This window comes from Dermacentor andersoni, chromosome 9 (genome assembly GCF_023375885.2).
Source record: "Dermacentor andersoni chromosome 9, qqDerAnde1_hic_scaffold, whole genome shotgun sequence".
NCBI lineage: Eukaryota > Metazoa > Arthropoda > Arachnida > Ixodida > Ixodidae > Dermacentor > Dermacentor andersoni.
In genome coordinates this window covers 68,621,818-68,647,021 of record NC_092822.1, presented here as the reverse complement: position 1 = coordinate 68,647,021, position 25,204 = coordinate 68,621,818, and the positions used below count along the sequence as shown (strand labels likewise).

At 42.6% G+C, this 25,204-nt stretch overlaps 1 protein-coding gene and 2 long non-coding RNA genes across 4 annotated transcripts in view; all 3 read left to right on the top strand.

Moving 5' to 3' along the window:
• Nucleotides 1-25,204, top strand: part of LOC126528221 (uncharacterized) — a 32,833-nt gene extending 7,629 nt beyond the window's left edge. The window contains exons 2-4 of the mRNA XM_072284546.1: nt 6,652-6,786; nt 9,926-10,153; nt 23,513-25,204. Coding sequence (XP_072140647.1) covers nt 6,652-6,786; nt 9,926-10,153; nt 23,513-23,835 — 686 coding nt within the window. The 3' untranslated portion in view covers nt 23,836-25,204. The remainder of the gene's footprint in view (nt 1-6,651; nt 6,787-9,925; nt 10,154-23,512) is intronic.
• LOC129384076 (uncharacterized) lies at nt 249-6,246 on the top strand. 2 transcript variants are annotated; one of them, XR_008611842.1, is made up of 2 exons: nt 249-3,048; nt 4,527-6,246. It is a non-coding gene; the product is annotated as an uncharacterized lncRNA (long non-coding RNA). The 2 variants fall into 2 exon arrangements; XR_008611841.1 differs by having other exon boundaries at nt 4,506-6,246.
• Nucleotides 17,838-23,470, top strand: LOC129384075 (uncharacterized). The gene is made up of 3 exons (XR_008611839.2): nt 17,838-19,520; nt 19,973-20,517; nt 22,401-23,470. It is a non-coding gene; the product is annotated as an uncharacterized lncRNA (long non-coding RNA).

Here is a 25,204-nt window from a genome sequence, read left to right as displayed (position 1 = left end):
TGGGAAGACAACCAGCAAAAGCTGTGTAACAAGGTCATTTTGGTTTATCAAACAAATATGAAACAGTTGCATATAAGTGAAAGGCTTCTTTTGAAACTAATTCAGCACATGTCGAATATTTTGTCCAAGGAAAGTGCTGTAAACTTAATTGTCGCTGAATGAAAAATACTAGACTTGTACGTTATACATTCATTTTTATACGCTTCTGCAGAACAGGCTTAATTCTTTGAAATATTGCCCGCAGGGGCGTCTGCGTGAGCAGGCGTTTGGTGTGTTGTGACACCACGGACCCGAGCAGCTGGGGACCAGACCCTACCATGCTTTACCTGTGCATAGCTTAGCTGTGTTCGATGAAATGAAGATCATAAGAGTTGAAACAGTGCTGCGAGTTTGAACCTTTGAGGCCCCTCAGTGGAAGCAACACAGCTCTTTGGCCTTGGCTTCACATAGAAGGCACCTAAGGATTGATCCATCCGGGGGAAGTTGGTAGTTGATTTTTCCTCTCCTCCTCACTTATGTTCATTTTTCTCTTTCTCTTCCAATCTTTCCTTCACTTCCTTTTGCTTTTGATCTTCCCGGCAGCAAGGATTAACCTTGTGGGACAACAATGTAGTTTATACATACTGGGTTGTAGTAGTATTATACCAGTAGTGTTCCCCATCAACTTTCTTATAAAGTTCAAGTGCGATAAGAACCTATCGTGCCCCACGTGTGGTATGCTTTAGGTGCAAGGGAACTTGGTGCGAGGGTGAGTCGTGAAGAATATTGGCTTGATGCTCAAGTGGGGGAGGAGTGCTCGTCTCCTCTTCTAGCCCGGCCCTGGTCGTGTGTTTTATCTTGGAAATAATCTGCTGCAGGTGCAAAGGTTAGCCAAGCTCAGATAGGCATGGCCCCATGAGCACGGTTTTCCTGCATGTATAGTGCCAGAGGTTGCGTAATCTATAGTTTCTTTGATGTGTTGAAGCAAAAGGCAGTAGCTCCCCTCGGTCTTCACACCTTGCGATCATGCCGGCGACACTCAACCACTGCTGCAGAGTGGACGTGAAGGAAGAGTGGGCAGGAAGTAAAACCCTGCTTTTCTTTTTCATCATCCTGAGTTTCCTCTTCGCCATCAGAGACAGGAATCAAGATGCAGCTACGGTTCTTCAGTTTTCTTTAAAGCAACCAATGTTTGCTTGGGTGAGCAAAAATGCTTCGCACACATGATGAACTGCGTCCCGGCTGAATCACGCCTGGTGATGCTCTGCCAATTTTGGGATTGCCAGTGCCATTGGTGCTTAAATCCACGTCTGAGTCACTTAGATGCTGTGGGTAGAGAGCAACACCTTGCTCCTCCCTAGTTTTGCCATAGAATGTCATTTTGTCCATGACTAGAAAGAACCAATACCATATTGACTGTAAAAAGGTTGCCACTTTGATCACAAAAGTGCCACTTTGATCACAAAAGAGTATCGGTGATGATAACTTTTCTGACTTAAAAAAATACAGTTGATTCTTTAGCATACTCCATGCTCTTACATAAAAAAACAACAAAAAAAGGATGGTGAATGAACACAACACTCCAGCAATTGACCCATTCTGTTGCACCCTTCCCGTACAACATTTTCAATAACAGGCAGCTGTTCCAAATCTCAGATGCATTTTGGTCAGGGGGCATCGGCATAGCCAGGGTAGAGGGTCGAACACCCCTCCCTCCACCCACCCGAAATTTTTTGACGAGACCCCCCCTCCTTTGCCACGGAACAGAAAGTTTCAGGAGGGGGCTCCGAAAGGGAGACATGGATGAAAGGGAAAGCTTGAATGTGAAAGCAAGGCAAGGGCTTGTGGCAATCCAAAGAGGGAGGAGCAGGTTGTCATGTCACCGTACCTAGAACTTAAGTTTATCCAGTTTCCCCACAACCGCTGTCCTGTCTATAGTAGTAACGCTTCCTCGCCTTCTCACGTCACCTTATCCCTATCCCCTCCCGTCCCCCCTCTTGTATGGGCATTGTTAGTGAATTGTGGCAAGGCCGTTATACCGTACCCTCGTTTCGCGACCGTCAGTTCTACCCATTCTCTGCCCTCTCTTCCCCCTCCTCTCTACCATTCTATCTAGCTTCCCTCTGGACTTGGGTGTTGGAGAATGATAAGCGCTGCGATTTCTGTCGTGGTCTTGCAGGGGGTCATGGGTAATTACAGCTGTCAAGAGGCTAATGTGGCAATGGATGCCCACGGGGCTCCAGAGGGAATTGTATGCATTCAACGTGGTGCAAAAGTCCAAACGAGTTTCTCGCGTCTTTCCTCTCTGCAATGCTCCTTCCATGTATATGCACGCTTGAACCAACCCAAACTTTTGAAAAAAAGGGAGAAGCTTTGCTTTAAAAGAATGCTGATTTGCGCACGGCAAAATACATCACGGATGGTGGTGCTGGGCCAGGGAAGCTGAGAAACCAACATAACAAACAGGCGGGAGGGCAGGTAGGAGAATGGCCTTGAAGACCACGCATAAACAGAAATATAGAAATGTCAGCGGCCGCTGCACCATTCAGCAAACCGGTGAATGTGCAAGAGTGTGATATTGACTAACGAAGAAGAATGCTAAGAAGGGGTGTAGAGTGATGGATATGAGGAGAAGGGGACGTGCATAAAAGGCGTCAAGAATGAAGTTGGCGGATAATTATGTGCATAGGGAGAACGTCTCGTCACTGCCCGATTGTTCAACACCAGACAGCTGTGGCCAGTTGCCTAGCTGAGGTTCACCTACCACATCGTAACACATGTTGATTGCTGCGGAGAGCCCATCCTAACTAAACGTCTCGGCAATTTTCAGAACAGACGGGTGTCAGAAGACACAATGCTTTCAAATCTCTCGGAGCTACTGGCCCATATTTTACTGAGAACTGCAGTTGCCGTAATTTTCACAAAGGCTTCTAAACAGGAAGCAGCCCGGCTTCAGACTATCTGCCTAATCAGTTCTTGAGCGTGATCAAATAGCAATATGTGTCGCCAGATGATCGCAAGTTACTTCCAAACATCTCATCAAACAAGTCGGACAGCAGGTCACCAAAAGTAAGTGAAACTTGCATCATATGATACTGTCGAAATTCTAGTGCAAAGTTTCATTCCTTTATTTTTAAATCTAGAATAATAATATAGCATGCCTACAACTCCAAAAGAACGATTGAGTGATAGGAAACTTGCAAAATAGTACCCGCTCTCTCCCATACCTAGCCGTGGCTGTACCACGTACTAGAATGCTTGGCAGGAAAATAATGGTGATCTCCACTGTTATATGGGCTGCAACAAGTATGGCCTGCAAATGAGAAGACACATGATAGTGCACTGTCTTGTTTTTGTGTGGCCCTACTTTTAGCGCTGTTCATTTTTCCAAGTCGTGTACCAGCTAGGTCATCGACAAACGTTATATAAATGCAACAATTTGCAAACAAAATTTTAGTTTTTTTAATATTTTTAAAGATAGCACAAGAATGATAACATAATTTGATGCGAAGTGGCTGCAAAACTTGCACCCTCGTTAAAGCATTCTTGTCCGGTGAGTGCTAGGAGTTTTTGCATGGGGCTTCCATTCTCTCTGTGGGTGTGTGTGCATGTTTGTGTGGTAATTATCGGCAGAAATTCCACCCCCTCTCCCGAAATAAATTTCTGGCTATGCCACTGTCAGAGTGTGTACATGCTAATAGCATTGTTGGTCAACTGTGTGGGAATTTTGAGCCATTGTTACTGCTTTCGACAACCCTGCATGTTTGTGTAACATAATTTACTGTCTCTATACTTATCGTTTGTGTGCCTTTTCCAAACTCCTCATGGTCTCATTCTGCTTCTTCCTGGTGTATTGCTGCATACAATACCTAATCTGCCTTCCTGATTGGCTGGGGCCCGCCCATGCCGCGAATCGACGTCCGATGTGTTGCCACACTATCGCTAAAATGTATCCCTTCACACACAAAAGTGCCTTTGTGGCCTGCTCAGTGCACTTCTCGGTTGATGTCAGTGACTGTAAAATTTATTGCCTTAGCTAGCGTCCAAATCTCCCTGTTTACTGCAGCCACTGCCCTTTCAAATTCTTATGTTTGCCTTTCAATCTCTGGCACCCTGCACACTTCGATTTGCACTTCCTTTAAAGTATTTCGCAGATCAGTAACCCCTTTGGCTATTTGCTTTGTGATCCCTCTCCCCAATCACATCAGTATGTTAATCACTCTGCCCATTATAACCACAAGGCAACCCTCCTTCACTCTGTTCCACATGTATTGCTTGGCTTTCACTATCACTTTCCTAACAGGTTTCCCCGGAAGTACGCTAATCTGAACTTGCTCACCTGCACCTACCCTCCAGTCCTATTAAGTAGGTTTGGCATGATTGAATAATAGTTTGTAATGAATAGATGGCATCATATATTGGTAAGTGTAGTTCATGATATGCTTTTTGACACAAAGGGAAAATGCTTGTTTGAATGTACTGTTATTGTTTGTGCTGGATTTGCAGTGATTTTGGTGCTGTTACAGATGTGTGCACCCTTACTGCAGGGTATTCAAGTGCTTCGGACTTAGCCAGGAATCCAGCTCACCAGATTATTCTTGGGAAGCATCCGGTAGTTTGCACTGCAACATGACAAAGCCGTTTGATTTATTACTGATTTAACACTGTGACGGTGATGTGACTGCATTAACTGATGGCCACCTCTGCATGGTTTGTGTGCAATCAATCCATTTGCTCTAAAACAAAAAGGTACTGCAGTGTAATGGTAGAGACCATAGTGTCATCAAGTAATACATCAGGCAGGATTGTGGTTGTCTTCACAGATATGTTTAACAGATTGTATATGTGTATGCCACTTTCACTGAGAGAACCTAATTTGTCAAGCACCATATTGCTTTCACTGCACTAAAGCAAAAATGATGATGAAAAAAGTTTACACTATTTACAAATGACTGATAGACACACGCAGACACCGTTTCTATTGTTATGTTGGCAATGATTTCAAGTAGTGCATCGAGTTTTTAGAGGTATCAGTGACCCTCCTGGACTACAGTGCATGTGTTACTGGGCTGCACGGATTACCTTGTAGACCTGTCTGTCCCTGTTATTTGTATTGTGCGTTCAAGTCGAAGCGTTCTCAAAATTCACGTGAGTTGGCTAGTTTCATTTATTCTACTGTTTGCAGTGGCACTGACAGGGAAAGAATTGTTTCCTTGATGCACGGAAGTGTGGCGGTATTCTCATTCACCACCAAACGCTATGCCATTCTCCCCTCCATGAAATATTTTTTTCACAATGTCGTTCATACTATTTCACATTCATTTCTTTCACATGCTTTCATATATGTTACTATATCGGTTTGTACTTTTGTTGTGCTGCATAGTACAAATATTGTGCTGCTTAAAAAGTGTGTAGTAAGTAGAACCTCAGTGATATGTTTTGGGGAAAATGCAAGAAGAACTGTACAAACTGATAAAATGTACAATCCATTTGCTAAAAAATTTGGCACACTCAACTGTAGTTGACGTCTACGTTATGTAAAGTGTGGCACGAATCATTGCAGCACAAGACGCTGATGCACACAGATCTGGTTGGGCCAGAGCGACCCAAGATGCGCGTTGTTCTTGTGGCTTCAGCAAGCTTACATTCTTATTCCTTGAACTCGGCCTAGATTCTTTTCGGCGGAGCATTTTGGTGAGAAGTTTTGGCCCACTTGTCAAGAATCATTGCGGCACAAGAAGGTGGCATGTGTCGTGGTTGTGGGGCCTGAACTACCTCAGACGCATGCTGTTTTAAGATGGCAATGGGAAACAGAATGAAATATAGCTGGTGGGAAATGCCGGAATGCAATGCCTTGATGCCGTCAAAGTTAAACATGATGCTCACTTCGTGCCACCTGCAAAGGGAACGGCGGTGAATTTGAGTTATTGCCCATTAAAGATGTGCAGTATGCTTCCCTGCGTGCTGTGAAACAGATAGGTGAAGATGCTTATTGGAATGCTTTGGAGGAAACAGCTGTGAATGGCAAAGTGTGACGACCTGCAAGGAGAGCTGCTGGTACTGGACTATAAAACCGAGGCATGGTGGCATTTTCACATGACAGGTATTGGCAAGTACTGCGAGAAAGCTGCCGTTAGGAGCACCTACTGCTCATGATCACGTGTGCCTCACTCCTTTTGTTGTTTATATGGAATCTAGCACCCAGGAAACATATAAGATATCATAAGTCATATGTTTAAATATCAGTTTCTGTCTTATTGTGCTGCATTGCAATGGGAAAAATAAAAATAAAGAAAAAGCATGTAATATATAGTCACTTGTATGAATGCATAATGCAGTGTTGCATATACAAAGTAGTTTGACAATATTAAGCATGGTATCAGAATCGCATGCAAAGTTCGACCTCTGTGTATTGGCTGTACGAGTTCGTGCCAATTAAGGATGGTTATAGTTCTTTACACGCAGAGAGAAAGTTGTGCGAGACGTGCTGCACAGGTACACTGCTGGCATGACACTAATGCTACATGGCATGACACTAATGCTACATAGTTTGCTACATTTTGCCTACAAGTGTGGCCATCTTTTTTTGATTCCCAGCTATAGCAATTTAGTTCCATCACATCTGTGATGCATTATTCGCATTGACTTCTTGTGCTCCCTGTGACTCTGCAGGTTCCGTGACATCAGGGTCCCTGGAGCAGGATCAGTTGCTTGTTTCAGTGCAAGGCCGGCTGCATTTGTGCCAGCTGTGTGCTTACAAGACTAACGACAAGACGTACATGATGGAACACTTGCGCACACACACAGGCGAGCGCCCCTTCAAGTGCCACCTCTGCCCGAACACGTTCGCTCGGAGGTGCAACCTGAAACGGCATGTGCGGAGCCACACAGGCGAACGTTGCTACCAGTGCCGCCTGTGCCCAGAAAGATTCACTGACAGTGCCACCCTCAATCGGCATGGGCGCTGTCACACTGGAGAGCGTCCCTTTCCTTGTGTGCATTGCAATGCATCCTTTTCGCGCAAGAGAAACCTCTCCAGTCACATGTCCTGTCACACAGGGAAGAAGCTGTAACAATCGCAGGTGGACGGCTTTTTCTTTTTTGTAGATCAAGTTATGAATAAATTTTTAATGCCAGATGGTGATTTATGAACTGCATTGAAAGGTTTCCCGCTCCCTCAGTCATGGAGCTTTTTGCAATATTACATACAGGGATGTGCATATTTCACTTAACGTGTTCGAAAAAAGATTTTGTGCTTACCGCTGCACTGTTCTTGCTCTGTAAATGCTGTTCTTGCTCTGTAAATCCCTGTAAATGGAAATTGACTCCATCATTTATGAAATTTCATAAAGAGTCTCTTTATGTGACTTCACAGCTATGCCAGCATATTGAAGATTTGGCTTGCTTTTAATGGGTTGACCTAAAATGTGTTCATGACTGTAAAGGAGGTTTATAATATATATTTCTTGAAATTGGTCATTATGTAAGAAGTTAGCAAAGAGAACAGGAATGTCCACTTGAAACCAGGCTGTAATAAGTAGAAGAATAGGCCAAATTTCTTGTCTTTCCTGCAAATTCATGGACAGATTGATGACATAGTTTCCATTCAATATAGTTCTGCATTCCAGTTAATGTGTTTATGTATTGATAGCAAGGTCTTATTATTAGTACAAGAATGCATGTTAGGTATGCTAGACAGCAAGACATGTTCCCAATGTTCTAGTACAGACGATACTCCCAGATGAAATGTTCTCAAGCTATTCTCAAGCTGGAATGCATAGCTTAAGTGGAACTTGTTCATTATCTTAGAATGTCCTATACAGGACTTATAGTTAAGCATTAGCAAACCCCATAACCCTGTTTCTCATTGGGACACCATGGCAATGACGTAATCAAGCTGGCACTGGGACTCTTGACAAGCCAACAGTGATGTTTAATAGCGTCATGTGTGGATATCAACTCGAGCTGGTATTAGGTCTTCAAATGGTGTTAGTGGTTGTTGCCTCTGGCCAGAACCAGCTGCTGAGATATCCTGATATGCACACTGGTGAACAAGGTGTCGTAGAGGCTTACTGGTGTCAGCACCTTAATTAAGTTCAGCACTTCAATTAAATTAGGAGATAGATAGACCCTGCCCTTTGTGTAACATACCACACTTACATGTCACTCGGAGCTGCTCAGAGAGAGAAAAAAAAAACATGGAAAACTAAGAATCCATCAGCCCCGCGCAGTGGTCACTGTGAAGACAGAGGTTCAGCATTGGTTCTATAAACATTCGTTCAGTCATATGACTGGCATTCACAGGCCGAGATGAACTGGATGCCTGTCACTGACTCAAGGGTGCAATCTTGCTAGAATTTTTCCCCCTCAGTTTGACTTACCTAATTGCATTTGCTTCCCTTCTATATAGGGAGAATTTGACCTGCTACTAGCACATAGTTTTTCTAAGCAAGAAAACAACCATCTTATTATTTTACTTTCCACTTTACTTTTTGTATCCATTGTCAAAATTTGTGATGTACCCTTACTGAGGCCAAAGGCTTGGCTTAGGACTACAATTCTTTTGCCGCTTTCAGCTAACCTGCCATATAGTAGGCACAGCTTGAGGCTGGAAGGCACTTGTGGGATGCAATTTGGTGTAGTGCACTTGACGGAGTTGACATATCTCTGTGGCAAAGCACTTGGCTGGCGTGCAGGGAACCAAAGTTGTAATCGTGGGGTAGTTTGTCATCTTTGTTAAGTGAAAAAAGCATATTGGACACCCTACCTCACGTTGATCTGTCTATGTACTCTGGATCGCAAAAAACCATCCAGACTACATAATTGATGATAATTAAAAGGCACTCTTTCATACAATGCAAAGCACATAGCGCTCCTCGCATACGTTTCGCGGTAAAAATTACTGTTGCGCAAGCTGCCGCGGCGATGGCAGCTTGCGACTTGGAGAGTGACGTCACTAGCTGTTCGTATATAAAAGAACCAGCCTACCTATAGCAACCGATTTCATTATAGTTGCAGCACATGCTATGCATAGGCAACGCTAACGTTACAAGCATTCGGCAACGCATAGTTAGGACTCCCGAGGAGCGGCAAAAAGTAAAGAAACGGCAATACGACCAGCGGGGCGTTCTGCCGCCCGTATTTCTGTGTAATTCCAGCAAAGGATAAGTGCGCATGTGCACATTCTCCTGTGGCTGAACAATTTAGCGGTTTAGGTGCATTGGTGTCGGCACGGCGGAGAGCAAAACCGGAGAAGCTGATTGCATGGCCGTTATTTTGAACGCGTAAAACCACTCGAATCGTACTACGCGTCGTGTGCACTACGTCACGCGAAAGTGATCGATAGTTCACGCTGCCATCACTTTCAATACAAAGCAGCCCTTGACGTGGGCAGGAAGGCGCGCTTGTAAAGTTCGCCTGCTATTATTCACGACCCCTCCCGCATCACGCGCGTTTTGCTTGTGTTTGCGAAGTGAGTTTCATCGATCGTTCGACGTGTTCTGTTGGATGTAGTTAAAATCGCGCAACATGCGCGTTTCGATACGCGGCCGGAGCACCACGAGTACAAAGCGACGCGGCCATTTAGGCCCTTTCTGGTGACTCGTGAAATTCGTATGCACAAAAATAAACTATAGTTCATTCGACACTTTCGTCTGCGTCAGATGGCCGGCGCGCGCGCGGCAGAGGAATGTTTCGTACGTGTGCAGAGTGGCGCGAAAGAAAAATCTTATCTTATCAACGCCTCCTTTGTCGGTATTGGTATTATCTCGAGTTCCTCATCAGTGGCGATGGCATTCGAGGTTAGAGATAACGCGCCGAACTGTGAACCTCAACAGGCCACACGCAGACGCTCGGCGGTGGTGCTGCTGCTTTGGTTATTCCGCTCGCGCAGTAACCGGTCCAGAGGGGAAGCATGGTAATGTTTTTGTCGTGAATACTTCGTCAGTAGCGATGACCGTCGAGGTTCAAGATAACACGCCGAACTGTAAACGTCGAAGGCCTCGCGCGCAGACGCCCCCGGCAGTGCTGCTTGGATTATTATCTCGATCGCGCACTGACGGATCCAGAGGGGAGGCCTGCGGGTGCTGCCCCCATTTCCGCCTTCATGGACGCTACCCTGGATCCTCCCCCATGTTCACTAGTCTACAATGTTTAACTGATGCCCGAACTACAGGTGAAATTTTATTTAAACATGTTCATGGTTCAGTTCATGATAGTCATCCATGAGGTATGAAGGCATATGCATGTATTTTCACTTTTAAAACACACAACAAACCTCAATATCATCTCACAAGAACTTAAGGAAATGCTGATTCTATGTCTAGCTAGGTAATCCAGTAATTTAATTGTTCACTTATTTTATTATTCTCAGTTTTTGATAATTTACCGTGTGTAGCCATATTTGGCTGATTCATTGCAACACTTGCATATATGTGGGAAGAAAGTGTGGTTCCTCAAGGTCAGAAAGCTTGAGAATTCTTGCAGGAATAATTCATACATTTATTGGAGGGATATTTATTCATTTACATCAAGGTCAGCTTGCTTGCTGCTCGTGAAACTGCATGGAAGTTTCTGAAATCTGTTAAGCATGCAGTAACCATATCACTTAGGTGAATATGTTGTAAAAGGTGATACTGGAAGACCAGGCCACCGTTTATGAAAAAAGCTTTATAAACGGTGGACCAGGCCATGTTTGCGCAGAGCTTTATACTTGGTGCAGTCTCTCAATTGCTGGCACTATGGGCACCTGCTAATTATTAGTGATCGACGTGACAGCTGTAGATGGTGGTATTGTGGATGGCCCTCACAGACACCACTTGAGAGCAAGCTTTAGCTCAGAGGCTGCTACCTAAATGCATGGGAACATAGAAATAATTTTTCTTTGCAAACATTGCACCGAATTTGATAGTTTTTTTTGCATTTAAAAGAAAAATGTTAAAATTTAGTATTGTAGGAAGCGGACTTCCTTATTTAGGCCAGCTGTTTGTTACAAAAATTTTTGAACATTACAAAGTAAAAAATCTCAAGTATCGAGCTTAAGCTGTGTTACTCTGTAATAAAAAAAAAGACAGAATTCTGTTAATTGCACCTAATAATACTGCTGAAGTGAACAAGATTGATGTATTATATACAGCTCTGAAATGTACCACTAATCTGCAAGTAGGACTGTTGCAAAATCTTTGTAATGTTGTAACCATTTCACCTAAGCTGTAAATTTGCTTTATATGCTTTAACAGACACAATTTACAGAACTGAAATATCTGTTTTTGGTGCAAACTAATGAATTGGTAAACTTCTTGCTTCAATATTTTTAAATATTATCATGTCTTGGGAAGGATTTTTAAAAGTTCCAGGCCCTAAATCAGAATTCTGCTTGTTACAATCACTTGAACTTGACTTTCTTCCTGAAATGCAGCCAATTTAAGTCAAGTCGGTGCAGTTGTCTCATAAAATAATTTTACATGTATTTGAAGAGATAAGTTGGAGGTAGACCTGAGCTGAACCTTTCTCTAAAAGAAGCCTTGTGAATATGGGTGAATATCAAGCTATGCAACTTTAATTGTTAAGTCCGCGTATTGCTAATCGATCTGACAATTAAGTGCATATTCATAAAGAATGTGTGGTTGCATAATCTAGGAGCAAATGTGTTGCGACAACACACATTTTCAGTTTTCACAAAAGCGAGAAAATAATCGCAGCAACTGTGAGAAGAAAGTTGTTTCTGCTTTGTCCGGCACCTAAAGTTTCTTATGCTGCTAATCTTTTGGCATGTGCTAATTGGACGCTTCACACAGGTGCAGCCAGCAGTATTGCAACATCCAAACACTGTCCAAACAAACCAGCGACTTCAAAGATGCTACAAGTGGGTGCCTGCCAAGCCTCCACAGCTGCATGTAAAGCTTTAGCGAAAATGAAAGCCAAGACCACAGCTGAAGCCACAGCCAGAGTTGCAACACGTAACAAAACACATTAGCCCCGACAACATGGTGCCACAGGCATTCTCGCCACAGCCTGCCAACCAGGAGTTACATATATGATACCACTGCACATTCTCACAGCCTTAATTTGGAATCAAGCCATGAACACTAATCCGTCTTCGATGGGTATTTGACCCCGCAGGGTTGTCTGTGTAGACAGGTGTTTGGTGCGTTGCGACATGTACCCAAGCACATATATATGGTGGTCGGACCTTCCCGCGTTTAACCGTGCACAGCTTAGCCATGTCTGGGGAAATGGGGATCTTGAAGGTTGAGCCAACGCTGAGTGTCTGGACATTTAAGGCCCTCGGCAGAGGCAAAAACACCCCATTTGACCTTGGCTTTACGGAGATGGCACCCCCGGACTGACCCACCAGTGGAAATCACTAGTTACCTCATCCTGTAACTCTTTCTGCAACCTTCATCATTCTCTCTCACTTTCAATATTTCCTGTCAATTCACTTCATTTTACTTCCGATCTTCCCGGCAGGAAAGGTTAACCTTGTGTGGAACAACCAACCTTAGCTGTACATATTTGGTTATAGCGGAAACGTACAGTTGACGTCCGCAGGACTTGTTTTTTATAAGACCTGCGGCATCCTTTTGTTGGGCTCCATGGTGGGTGTGTGATACTGAAGAAGTATTTAAGTACCAAAGAAGTATGAACATTTTTTTTCAGACTGAAAACTTCCTCGCTATCAAGTCATTCACTCTGAGAAACCAAGAAAGGCTACGAGAACGATCTTGCCTTTTCTCGTTTCCAAATGTCTAACTCAAACAATTGGCTCAGGCTATAAGGCATCGAAACTGGCAAGTGGCAACCTGCTCTTGAAACTTCATGACAAAATGCAATATCGAAGTCTAAGTAACCTAGTGTCTTTTGGGGCCATACCAGTTTCAGTGACCCCACACTGCACTGTGAAAACCATTCGTGGTGTAACTTCCGATGATGATTTGATGGAGATGACTGAGACTGAACTTCTGGAAGTATGGAAAGAGCAAACTGTTATCAACATAACACAAATCAAAATAAGGCATGACAGGAAAGAAATCGACACTAAGCACCTAATTCTCGCATTTGGTTCCAGCATGCTGCCAGAAACCATCCAAGTAAGGCTATACGTACATCCCTAACCCTCTCCGTTGCTTCAAATGCTGAAGGTTTGGCCACAGTTTGCAGAACTGCCGAGGCCAACTGGCCTGTGCTTATTACACACAAGCACCTATCTTAATCCTGTGAAGACGCTCTACACTGTGCAAACTGCGATGAGGAGCATGCCACATACTCGCAGTCCTGCTCATCCTGGAAAAAACTGGTGACATTTAAGGTAAAAGAGAACCCATCGTTCAAGGAAGTATGGAGGCTGGTGTAGTACGTGCAAAGAACAACTTTGCTGAAGTTATGCATGAAGGGGCAGCATCACAACGTCTTCCAGTTGCTGTCCAGCCCACGTGTAGTGAGCCGGTGGCAATGCCATCCTATCGCTTTGTGGCTACAGCCAGCGCTGTGCCGCGGCCCCAGTAGGGGCCATCGACCTCTGGGCTGGCGGCCTCCAGGACCTCATCTCTTGGGACAGGGCCCTCAAGGCGAACACACGTACTGCTTGCAAGAACGGGTGCCTAGGGCCTCAGAAGAGGTGATGGACACAATTTTCATCCAAGCAGCATATCCAGTGCCTAAGGTGTGGTGACAGTCTGAAAAGGGCTCTGTAATCTAATTGTTCCCAACCACACAGTGCAAATTTCCTTTTCAACATGGGAACATAAATAGTTTAATGGAACGTCAAAGGCCTTCTTCACAAACTTGATGACGTTAAGGAACTCATTCGCAACCATAGTCACAGGGTGCTATGTGTCCAGGAATCACACCTCCGAAACACATGCAAACGAATTTTCTTCCACAATATTCAATTTTTCGTAAAGACAGTGATGTGCAGTCATGTTATCTGGTGGTGCGGCTATTGCAGTCGATAGAGGTGTAGCCTGCCGCAAATTAAAACTCTGTATGCCCCTAGAGGCAGTTGCTGTCCAAGCAGTGTTGCTTAGTAAGCTAGTTACTATCAGCTCTATATACTACCAGTTCTTAACTATCAACTACATAAAATTGAATTTCAGAATTACACAGATGAACTTCCACAGCCATATATTGCTGTCGGAGATCTTAACGCATATAACACTTTATGGGGAGACTCCCATTGCGATGGAAGAGGGAAGTTAATAGAAAACTTTTTCTATTCATCTGGTGCATGCTTGCTCAATAAGAACGAGCCGACGTACTGTGGTGTTACGCACAACACCTGCCCCTCAATTGACTTAAAGGGACACTAAAGTGAAACAATAAATCAGTTTGGACTAATGAAGCATTGTTTGAGAACCCTGCAGGCAGTCATTTCAAAAAAATAGTTTGGTTATTAGATGAGAAAATGAAGGTCCAAGTATCAGTATTTGAATTTCGCGCCGAAACCCCAGCGCCGGTACGTCAGCGTGACGTCAGGGATTCCAAAGTATGTTTTCGCATTTGGACCGCGTTGGCTGAATAAAGATTCCCGAAACTTGCCATGTTTATTATTTGGTTCTTCTAGAACACAATGTAGTCAATCTGTAGCGCTATATATAGTTAGTAGGCCCTAGAAGATGCCATCAAAATCCAAGACGTCACAGCCCCCAGGTGCGGGAACTTAAGTAGGCGTCGCCACACGTATTTCGTTCTTGCGCTTTTTCTGGCTTACCAAACGTCTTAGCGTTGTAAGAGTGGTGCTTTTGGTGTTGTAGAACGGTAATTTACTGATGCAGAAGAAATCGTTTTTCACTTTAGTGTCCCTTTAAGCGTGGTATCCAGCACTCACCTGCTGTACCTCGAGTGGAATGTTGTTAAGAATCCTTATGGAAATGACCACTTAATTCTTGATAGTTCTAAGTCTCAAAACACAGGATGAATTCTCCCCACATCCTCCTCGATGGAAGGTTGACTAGGCGAACTGGGAATTATTTCTAGAATGTACACATCTAGACAGGGAGGACATTCGTGGTCTTAATATAGACTATGCCGTTGCTTACGTCACAGGTTTTATAATAGACGCTGCCACAAAATGCACCCAACAAATGAATTCACTTTCTAGTATACGCTGCATCTCCTGGTGGAATGATGAATGTCAAAAGGCAAGGAAAAAAACAAAACAAAACTAGGGATCTGCTACATTACTGCCCAACTGCTGAAAACCTCGTTAATCTTAAAAAACAAAGTCGCAGGGCATAAGAACACGTCAGCAAGCTAAGAGAGATAGTTGGGAGAAGTATATATTCAGTATCAATTCATACGCTGATGAGAGAGAGGTCTGGAACATGGCAAATAAATTAAGAGGCCGGCAGTCTCATCCTCTATCCTAGTAAATTTAACACTCAAGAAGACATCCTGGATAACCAGGCAGATTTTCTATGTCAGCCTTTCGAAAAAATCTTGAGTGCATGACAGTACGCCCACTTCGCGCACTTGTGTGCCACGTGCCTCCAAAGCCTTGGATGCAAGGTTTCGATGAGGCAGCAGTGCTACTTGCACGTACACATTTTAGAAAACCATCCTTTCAAAACTTATATTTTAAGCTCACAGGACACTTTAAAGCAATTGTCATAATTTTAATACGTTTGTGTTTTACACACTGTACAGCCACTCTGTTTTTAGGCCCATATACAGCCATGTTCCATCAATGCTTTCCACTTCATTGTTCTGTTAAATACTCATTATAGTGTACTATAATCACCTGGCTTGCACTCTCTGGCCAGACCTGGCTCTTGCGCTATTAAACATCACATATCATCATCATGATACGTATTTGCCTAACGTGTCTCGTAAAACCCTTTTTTCTTGTTGAGTAGTATGAATGTTTAAGTTATATAGGTTTTAATACTGTCAAGGTTATCAAGGTGTTTGTCTTAAAAGCTACTGCAAGTTTTCTTTATCATTCTACAGCTTTATTGGGCAATGGTCTGAGGCGCACGCGCACACGGACACTCACACACACACACACACACGCACACACGCACACACACATATTGTAAATGTGTCATGGATGTAGCCAGCCCTGTGATAACATAGACTCCAATCATGCCTTTTATGCTGCTGTGCCTGCAGGCATTATACAATCATACATAACACACTTACATAGGCCTAGACAAGTCCTAGACAAGTCACTTGTCGAGACATTGGCTCCTGCTTTCACCAAGACAAGTCCACTTGTCGAAACGTTGACTACTGCTTTCACCAAGACAAGTCCACTTGTCGAAACGTTGGCTCCTGCTTTCACCTAGACAAGTCCACTTGTTGAAACGTTGGCTCCTGCTTTCACCTTGTTTTTGTTTTGCTCAACGCTTACATAGGGTAATGCATAGTCTTATCGCTGGCCATTAGACATAATGAGCCGTTGAATTATACTTTTTTTTGCATTCTCAGAAATTCCATCACCATATTTGTCCATGAAGGGAATATTGCAGCTGCCTCTTTGAACAGAATTCTTTTACTAGTGAGATGCAAACAATAAATGGCGGGGGTTGTATGGATGCTTTACTAATTTAAAGATTGGTCCTCTCTCTAGTCTCATATGTGTTCAATAGAATATGTAGAAATCTAGCCAAAATTACGACTACAATGGGTGCCGATCTGCTCAAAGTAACACATGTGCAAAAAACACTGAAATATTTGCATTGTTTCCATTTGCAGTAGTAGTACCATGAAATGCATTTTCTCCATTAACTCACATTATGTCACCTGAAGCAGCACATATTTAGGATTATTAAGAGAGCAACAACAACATGATTGTTGGTAGATTTTCTTATATAGTGCTTCTCCTCAGTGTCCTTTAACATTGCAGTTATATTTTGATTATTATGCTGGCATGTTAGCAATGCATGGTTTTGCATTCCTTATCTTAAATTTTATGGTTCTCAGAGAAAGCTATGAAATCCGCCCAAAGGGTTGCAGCTACTGCACTGTGACCGGGCATTTTTGTGTCCAAGGAGAGACTGCGCTATCTGGTTTCAAGTATAGATTAACTTTTTTGCATTGTAGATTATTAGACCACATTATTTTCTTTTCGCTTTGCATAGCACTGGTATTTATTATTTCCCATTACATTACTACTGCATGGTGTACCTAGAATCGTTTTTGCTTTTTCTGCTTGAGAAACCAGTATTGCTTGCTCTATTTTAGCAAACGTGCTTCATACACCGCTGCTGTCGGAAGGTGCCATGAATGCATGGTTTTTATGCCGTGTTGGTAGCAACCATCATATGGCTTCGTTCCAGCCTCCATTATACAACTTTGAAGTGGTACTAGAAATGGGTGTTTTGTGCATTTTAGTGAGTCTGTGGCTTTAGGTAGCAAGTAACTGGGCTCTGGAAGTCAGACTACATGTGCCAGTGTGCTCTATTGGTACTGCATTCAATAAGTACCATCCATGTAGCAGCCGATGAAGGACCTAGGTGGGAGATGTGTGTTTTCTGTCAGGTTGCAAAAGCACTACAAATGATTGTGCATTCTTGTGCATGTTATGATGCCCTATAACCTTGGGTCATCTTTAAGAAAATCATATTTGCATTTGATTTAGCCCCTGTGTTGGCTGCGTAATTTCTTGAGGATATTTTACTGCCTATGAACAATTTTATAAATGTTATTTCAGATCACTGTTCAACAAAATATTTAAAAATAAATGGATCATGTATTCATTTTAAGTGCATTTTTAAAAACATTTTTTTAAACATGCACATTGCTTTCTTGAAGGCAATTTTTTCTGATTATCATACCTTAAGCAGGGGGTTAAAAGGAGTTTTTGCCCCCAGGCAAAATTCCACTGTGCTGATGTCATCGTTTCACACACACACAAAAAAAAGCCAGAGCTGCTTAAGTGGGAGTGCTCATGGCAAGAGAAGCCTAACGAGATGATTTTGGTTTATCATTGGGACCCCTGTTATTGAGTATCTTTATTAATAATATTGTACAAATTAACAGCTCTGTAGATTACGTAATCTACGTGGATGACATCAGTCTATTCTTTTCTGGTGAAATGGCTGATGACCTCACGGCGTCTGCAAATCAAGTACTAAATAAGATATATGCATGGACTATAGCAAATTCACTACACATTAATTGCTCTAAAACCAAGGCTGTACTGTTCCATGCGAAATCCAAATTACACGAAACCTGTTTTAAGCTAACCCTTAAAAATAACGAAATTGAATTTTCCCAAACTGTTGAAACTCTTGGTATTCTCTTTCACGAATATGTGGCATGGAATTACCATACTGAACACATAAGCCATAAACTTTGCAGAGTTTTAGGTGTGTTGCGCCAATGTCAGAATGTATTTCCTGTACAAAACTATTATTATATAACGCTCTTTCTTTCTTCGCATCTATACTATAGTCATCTGGTTTGGTCCACAGGCTCTAAAGCATCATTAAGTAATCTGGTTTTCCTGCAAAAAAAAATGCCCTGCAGTGTATTTTAGGTGTATCACATAACGCACACACGGATCAATTATTTATGAAGTAGAGAATTTAAAGAGTAAATAGTTATTATGAATACCAGCTTTTGTCAACTTTTAAATCAGGAATACGCAGGGGAAGTACCCTCTTACATACTTTGGCTGATTTGCAATGAAATCTGGCCAGTCGCCTTACTGGTATGTACCATGTTCTCGCACTAATTATGGGCTGCAAACGTTACATTTCTGTCTTCCGAGTTTATTGAACAAATGGAAATTAACAGTTGAAAATTTACGTATGTTGTCCAAACTGATATACTACATAGGATGTCCTGAATGTGCTATTCATGTAATATTAGGTCATTTTTGTGATGGTTAATTAGTGTCGTACAATTATCTATTGCTTTGGTAGTTAATGTTTTCTTATGTATTTCAGAGTTTTATTTTACGCTTTGCTGTGACAGGCCACATGCATGTACCTTTTATATTGTCGCTCTCCACTGCTTGTAATTTTGTAATTTAGTTTTGTGGGTGATGCGACCAGTCAAGCTGTGAAATGCAGCTTTTTTCTCACCACACCTAACCACGTCCTTGTGTACTCTTATGTACCTGCCATGTGGTTGAATAAACTTAAACTCAAAACTGCATGTAAGTGGCCGGGCTTCTTTGAATATGGTCTAACACTATGTCGAGTGTTTTGTCCAAGAAAAGTGTTGAAAAATTAATATTGACCTCGTGAAGAATATGTTTATCTTACACTAGTTATACACTCATTTTCATGCACTCTTACATAGGGGTCATAATTTAAAAATATTTAGAGAAAATAGGCAGAATCTGGTCATCAGCATTGATTCCTCTTTGGTAACCTATCTGGGCAATGACATTTAAGCTGCACTTCTTGTTTCTAAAAAAAAAAAAAGCTTTAGGTACCCAAATGGATGCTCCGACCCAAGCCTAACCAAATATTGCCTTCTGATATGACTCTTACCTACGCGATTATGCATTGAGTGTATGGATTCAGATATCTTGAAGACCAACACGCAATATATACTAAAAACCAGCTGGAGTATTTGTCAAGCTACTCATTGTAAGTGTACAACCTGAATGTGTTTATATCAAACGAAACTGTTCAGTCTTATCTAAAGCTTCCTTTGTGCCTCACATCATGTTATACATGGTGTTCTGAAGCTATTGATCTGTATGGATCAATTTTCTACTGCATTTTTATGTGTGATGATAATTTTGAAATTTCAAGATTTTTATGTCTTTGAAGCAGTATTCTCTTTTTATCACTCGTTAATCCACCCTACCAACGTTTATCACTTTGCGCATGTGCAACGGGAAGTACATGTTGGTGAGTTAGGCCAGCTTCACTGTCATAGTTAATGACTTAAATTTTGTCAAATAATTTATTATATCAGGCTGGACGTCAGAGGAGCATCAAGACATGTTCTTTTATCAATGCCTTTCCTAAGCAGCATAATTACAGCTCCCATGAGGAAAGCAGTGATTAGTATGTTCGGATGTGTTTATTTTCAGGCCTCCCCGTGAAACGGCTCGAAAGGTCTTGGAAACTGATGCCCCACATCAAAAGTTGGACTCTGATCAAAAGTGGTTTTATCCACAATTCAGCTGGTCTGCAGAGCCTGTACTGTGATCTCTAGAAGAAACATTGCAGTTAGCAAAATGCAGTCAGTGTAAAGGTATCTGTGTTCACCTCCTGACAAACTTGCTAAAATTGTCAACCTGAGATTGAAGAATGTAGTGCTCAAGAAATACCCTCACACCTATTGGTGAATATGTTTTCCACACTCTGAAAGAAAAAGCATTGCGAAGAAGACTTGTGCAGGATAACGTAAATTATGATTAGTAACAGTAGTGTAGTAGCAGTGATAATGATGGGCATTTATTATGCACTTCTTCCACATGTCTATATCGTCATCATGCAGTGCCTTTCTTCATCGCCTGCATGGGCACATGGGCATGGGCATGGGCACATCATCAGTGTGGACTGTGCCTGGACCCTCCGCCCTGCCTCTTAAGCTTACCAATAGGCTGGCCATAACTGCTACATTATATGTGATGTATGTGGTCCTTGTTCCTCTACCTGCTCGATCTACCCTGTAACGCCCACTTACCACTATGGTAAGTGACGTGGTAAGTCACCACGGATACCACTTGAGCCCATTGTGTGCCATAATGTTGCAGAACGAGTAAACTGGTACTTCCACCTCAGTGGTCACCAGTGAGATCCCCATCTGTTTACTGAACTTCACTTCGCAGTGAAGATTTAGAAGGCAGGTTTAACGACTACAACCGAGTTAGTACTAAGCGATGTGATGGTCTCCTCCAGCTCGGTCGCATCTCCTTCTATCCCATGGACATGGCAAAGACCTGGTTCTTGACAGCAGACCTGCACAGCAGCTTTCACAAATTTCTGCCATACCGACAGTCCCTTCCGTCCTTGAGAAAAAGACCCTTGACGCTCGCAAACAGTACCTTGGAAAGTCTTATACCTTGTACACATGGAATGTTTTTGAGCTTTGTCTTTCCATGAACTCTGCTATGAATGAATCCAGCAGATTTCACCAAATGCTCAAATGTATTGGGGCTTCGGCCTTCAATGAGCTTGCCATCAAAAACCTAGCTACTGTCGCTGATATCGTCGCTACTTGTGAGCTCCTTCACAAAGTGGAATTCATACTGTTGCAGCTGAATTTCACAGAAAACCATTACATGGGAGATCCCTCGTCGCATGCGACGATTCAGATAATATTACGTGAAGAACTGCATTCTCCTGGCTTGTCTAAACCACTGGTTTCATTTGCTCCATCTTCTGGTACCATTTTGCTTGACTTCATGAAGAAGCTGGTGTTTGTGACTTGCTGTGCATGCGAACCCTCCCACCCCTAGGCCCCTATCAACATTCACGTAGGTTGCTGCCGCATCTCCGGTCATTGTCCAACCAATTTTACCAGCCCACCTGGCTGCGCTCTCTCCAGCGCATCGAGCTCCCCCTACTATCCACTCTGGCACACAAGTGAAGCATATTGTACTAGTGTTTCAATCAATATGAACTGGTATGCTGTGCCAGGAACTTTGCACTATTTGAATGTGTATACTTATGCACTTGCTGGCTGCAGGTATCTTATATTAACTAGTGTTATCAACCCTATCACAACTACAGCTGTATTTGTTTGGACGTATTGTGGATCACATTACGTTATTCTCGAACTGTGCAAAAAGCTCATGTTGTCTTGTAATGCGTGCAGATCTTTCACCAAGCATTCTGTGAGAGTTCATGCCAATTCATGAAGTCTTTGTTTAGGTTGTGTAGGTTGCTGTAGTCTCGACTGTGCATTCCTACATGGCAAATTGTCTTTGCTGCTCCGAAGTTTTCACAATTTAGAAAATTAAGGCAATTTTTATTGAATTAAGTTTGCACAACAATGACATTGACGAGTGTTTATATCCAAGCTGCAAGCTCAGTGACAGTAGCTTATGATTGCTTGAGGATCTTTTTTTCTCTTAATTAAGATGCAAAAGATGGATTCAGTAGACGTCCTGTGCAGTATCTGTAAAGGAGCCTTCACCAGTACTCACCAATCACACTTCTGATGTACTGAGTGAGTGCTGGGAAGAGCATCGGGACATTTTTTGTTTGTTTGTGTTTTTTCGAAAGAAGAGCCAATGTCACCAAGACTAAGGGTGTAGAATGATTTGTGTTCAAAACAATGATGGGACTTTCTTATTGGAAAAAAAGAAGATATTCCAATCTTATGAAGCAGGTTTGGCATGAGTCAGTGAATAATTGTTTGTAATAGATATTTGAGATCCTAATATACCGTGATGTGTAGCACCGTGACCGCAATTTAAATATGGCTGTCGATTCATAGATGAAAAGCTTCGTATAGGTGTGTTATTAGTATTTGTGCTGGCTTTAACAGTGATCTTTGTGCTCTTACAGATGTGCCCATGCCTCCTCCAAAATGTTCAAGAAGTTGTGTTGTTTGGGTTTTCCCAGAGATTCAGCTTGCCATCCTCTTCTTGAAAAGCATCCACTTGTTTGCTCTGTTACATGACACAGCAGTTTGATATGCGATTGACTTACCATTGTGTTAGCGATATGACTGTTTACTGCTCACCACCAGTGCTTTTCTTGCCCGGAACAAGTGTAATGGTAAATCTGCTTTCTGCCCTGCCACTCTACTGAAATAATATATAAAAAGAAAGACAGAAGTAGAAGAAGCTTTTATTGAAGTGACTGGTATGTAATCATCAGGGTAATGAAAAATGCAATGTACTTGCACAGAACATAATATATAGCGTTAAATTGTGCCTGTCTTCAGAGACCTGTGTAGTTGGTGCTTGTGTCAGTGACAGAAATTCTAAGCGGTAGATAAGTTACTTTACTTTGAAGTTTCATCTTGCTTTTGGTAAAGCACTGGAAGAGGGTCATGGAAAATGCTTACAGTGCACTAACAGAGCACAGAAATGCCGCAGTATCCTTTTCTACCAAAAGATGTGATGCGTTATAACGATTATAAATGCTACGTATATTTATTTATTTTAGTTTTGCATTTATATTTTCTTCTATATTTATTTCTTTTTTTCATTCACATTGTCATGAATGCAACTATATTCATATTTCATATGCTTCATGCATTCAGATATTAGTATATGCTGTTGTTGTGCTGCATTGTATTAATTTAGTGTGAGAAGAAACATGTACACTTCGTTTAATAGGTGATGGCACAATACAGTGTTACATATACAAAGTAATTTGACTGTTTAGGCATAATATCAAAAATTACATGCCAAATCTGACTTGTGTTGCCGAAGGGAGTTTGTATTCGGAATATTTATTTACATTTACAGAGATAAAAACTTGTTTGATGCACATGCTGCATTAGTGCTCTGCCGCCACAACAATGATGTGTGGTTTGGATAGTCCAATATTATTGCATATTTTGCCTACAGATGTGCCAATTCTTTTTGGCTGCCAGGTGTAGCACTCTAGTTCCATCAAGTGTGTTCCGATTGTTCACATTGCCTTCGTGCATTCCCTGTACATTGCAGGTTCCTTGTTGCCGGGGTCCCTGGAATGGTACCAGGCATTCGTGTCCGTGCATGGAAGGCTGCATTCCTGCCGGGTGTGCACCTATGTGTCCGAGAGCAGAGAGCACATGAAGACGCACCTGCGCACACACACGGGCGAGCGCCCCTTCAAGTGCCACCTCTGCCCGAGCACATTCACTCAGAGGTGCAACCTGATACGCCACGTGCGCACCCACACTGGAGACCGTCCCTTTCCCTGCGTGTACTGCAGTGCAGCCTATTCACAGAAGCACGAGCTCTTGTATCACATGAAATCTCGTCATGCAATGGTCTGGGGCTTGTAGTTATTTTTTAGACCAACCAATTCACGTATGTTCTTTTATGGCATTGATTGACTTCTAAACTGTATTGAAAGGTTTCTGGGCCCCTCATCCTTAGAGCATCTTGTGATGTGGTCCTTGTTATGTGTCTTCGAGTTGCTGATGACTCCTGGTGACCCCATGAGTATGCCAAGTCCAAGGAAATCTGCTTAACACAAGCATTTTAAGCTCACTGAGACGCTTCCCTATAGCATGTGTAGCATAAAGCCGTATGTTTGTAGGTAATCAAGCATCACAGTTTTTATCTCGCGTTCTTGTACTTAGAATGACAGAAAGCTGAGCGTGAGGCGTGCAGACAGGACACAAGAGAAGAGAAGTGGTCCACTTCTCTTCTCTTCTTTTTTGCATAATGAGTTCTTGTACTATTACCTAGAGGGAAGGGATTTTCTTAAGTTCCTTCATTTTACTCCACACCTATATCAACATATTGAACGTTTGCCTTACCTTGAATTTCTTTTGGCCTAAAATGTGTTCGTGACTGTGGAAATAAGTAATTTGAAATTACTCACAATATAATAACTTAGCAAAGAATCAAACAAACAATGAAAACTAGGGCACAGTAATACCACATTTTCCGGTGTATAACTCGCAGTTTTTTCTGAAGTTTTTGTTGGTGCGTCTTTTAAAACGGCGCAGCTTACAAACTTTTTTTTTGGGAGAAAACTGCCGTCAAAATCGGATAGGATTCTATGGCCACGCTAAGTGCGCTGGGTTTACCTCCTCTGGCAGTTGCTACGGGTTTTGTGCGTGCTATGGTTCTTCTTGCGATTGAGTTGCGGAGCGCAGTACGAGAAGGACGGAGCAGTAACCCGCGCGGCGGCAGGCCGCGAGTGGACCGAATCCGAAGTCGTCGCATCTGCAAATCGCTTTCAAGATATGGCGTGTGCCGCTGCACAAGCTACACAGTTGCCACCAGAGTATGCAAGCCGCCCTCCCATGCCTTCCCGCTTTCCGCCCTTGTGCGTGATTCAGCTCACTGTCGCACGTTTTCACTCACACATACAGAATATACGGTGTGCGGGGATGATGTTATCGCCCTTGGACTTTCTATAGAACATCGCGGTGACCACAACGGCAGAAATATGGAGTGTCCGTATCATGCATTCCTTGCGCGTGACCTGCGTTCACGGAGCGAAACGTTACTGTATATTTTTTAATCGCTTACCGAATGAACAGGTGCACCCTATGCACTGGTGCGACTTGTATATACTTTTTTGGAGGAAAACTGCCATTTTAAGGGGGGTGCGACTTATCACCGCAAGATACGGTATATGCCAAAATTCTTGTATTTCTGCAAATTTATCAATACAATGGTGGTACTGTTCACATTTTA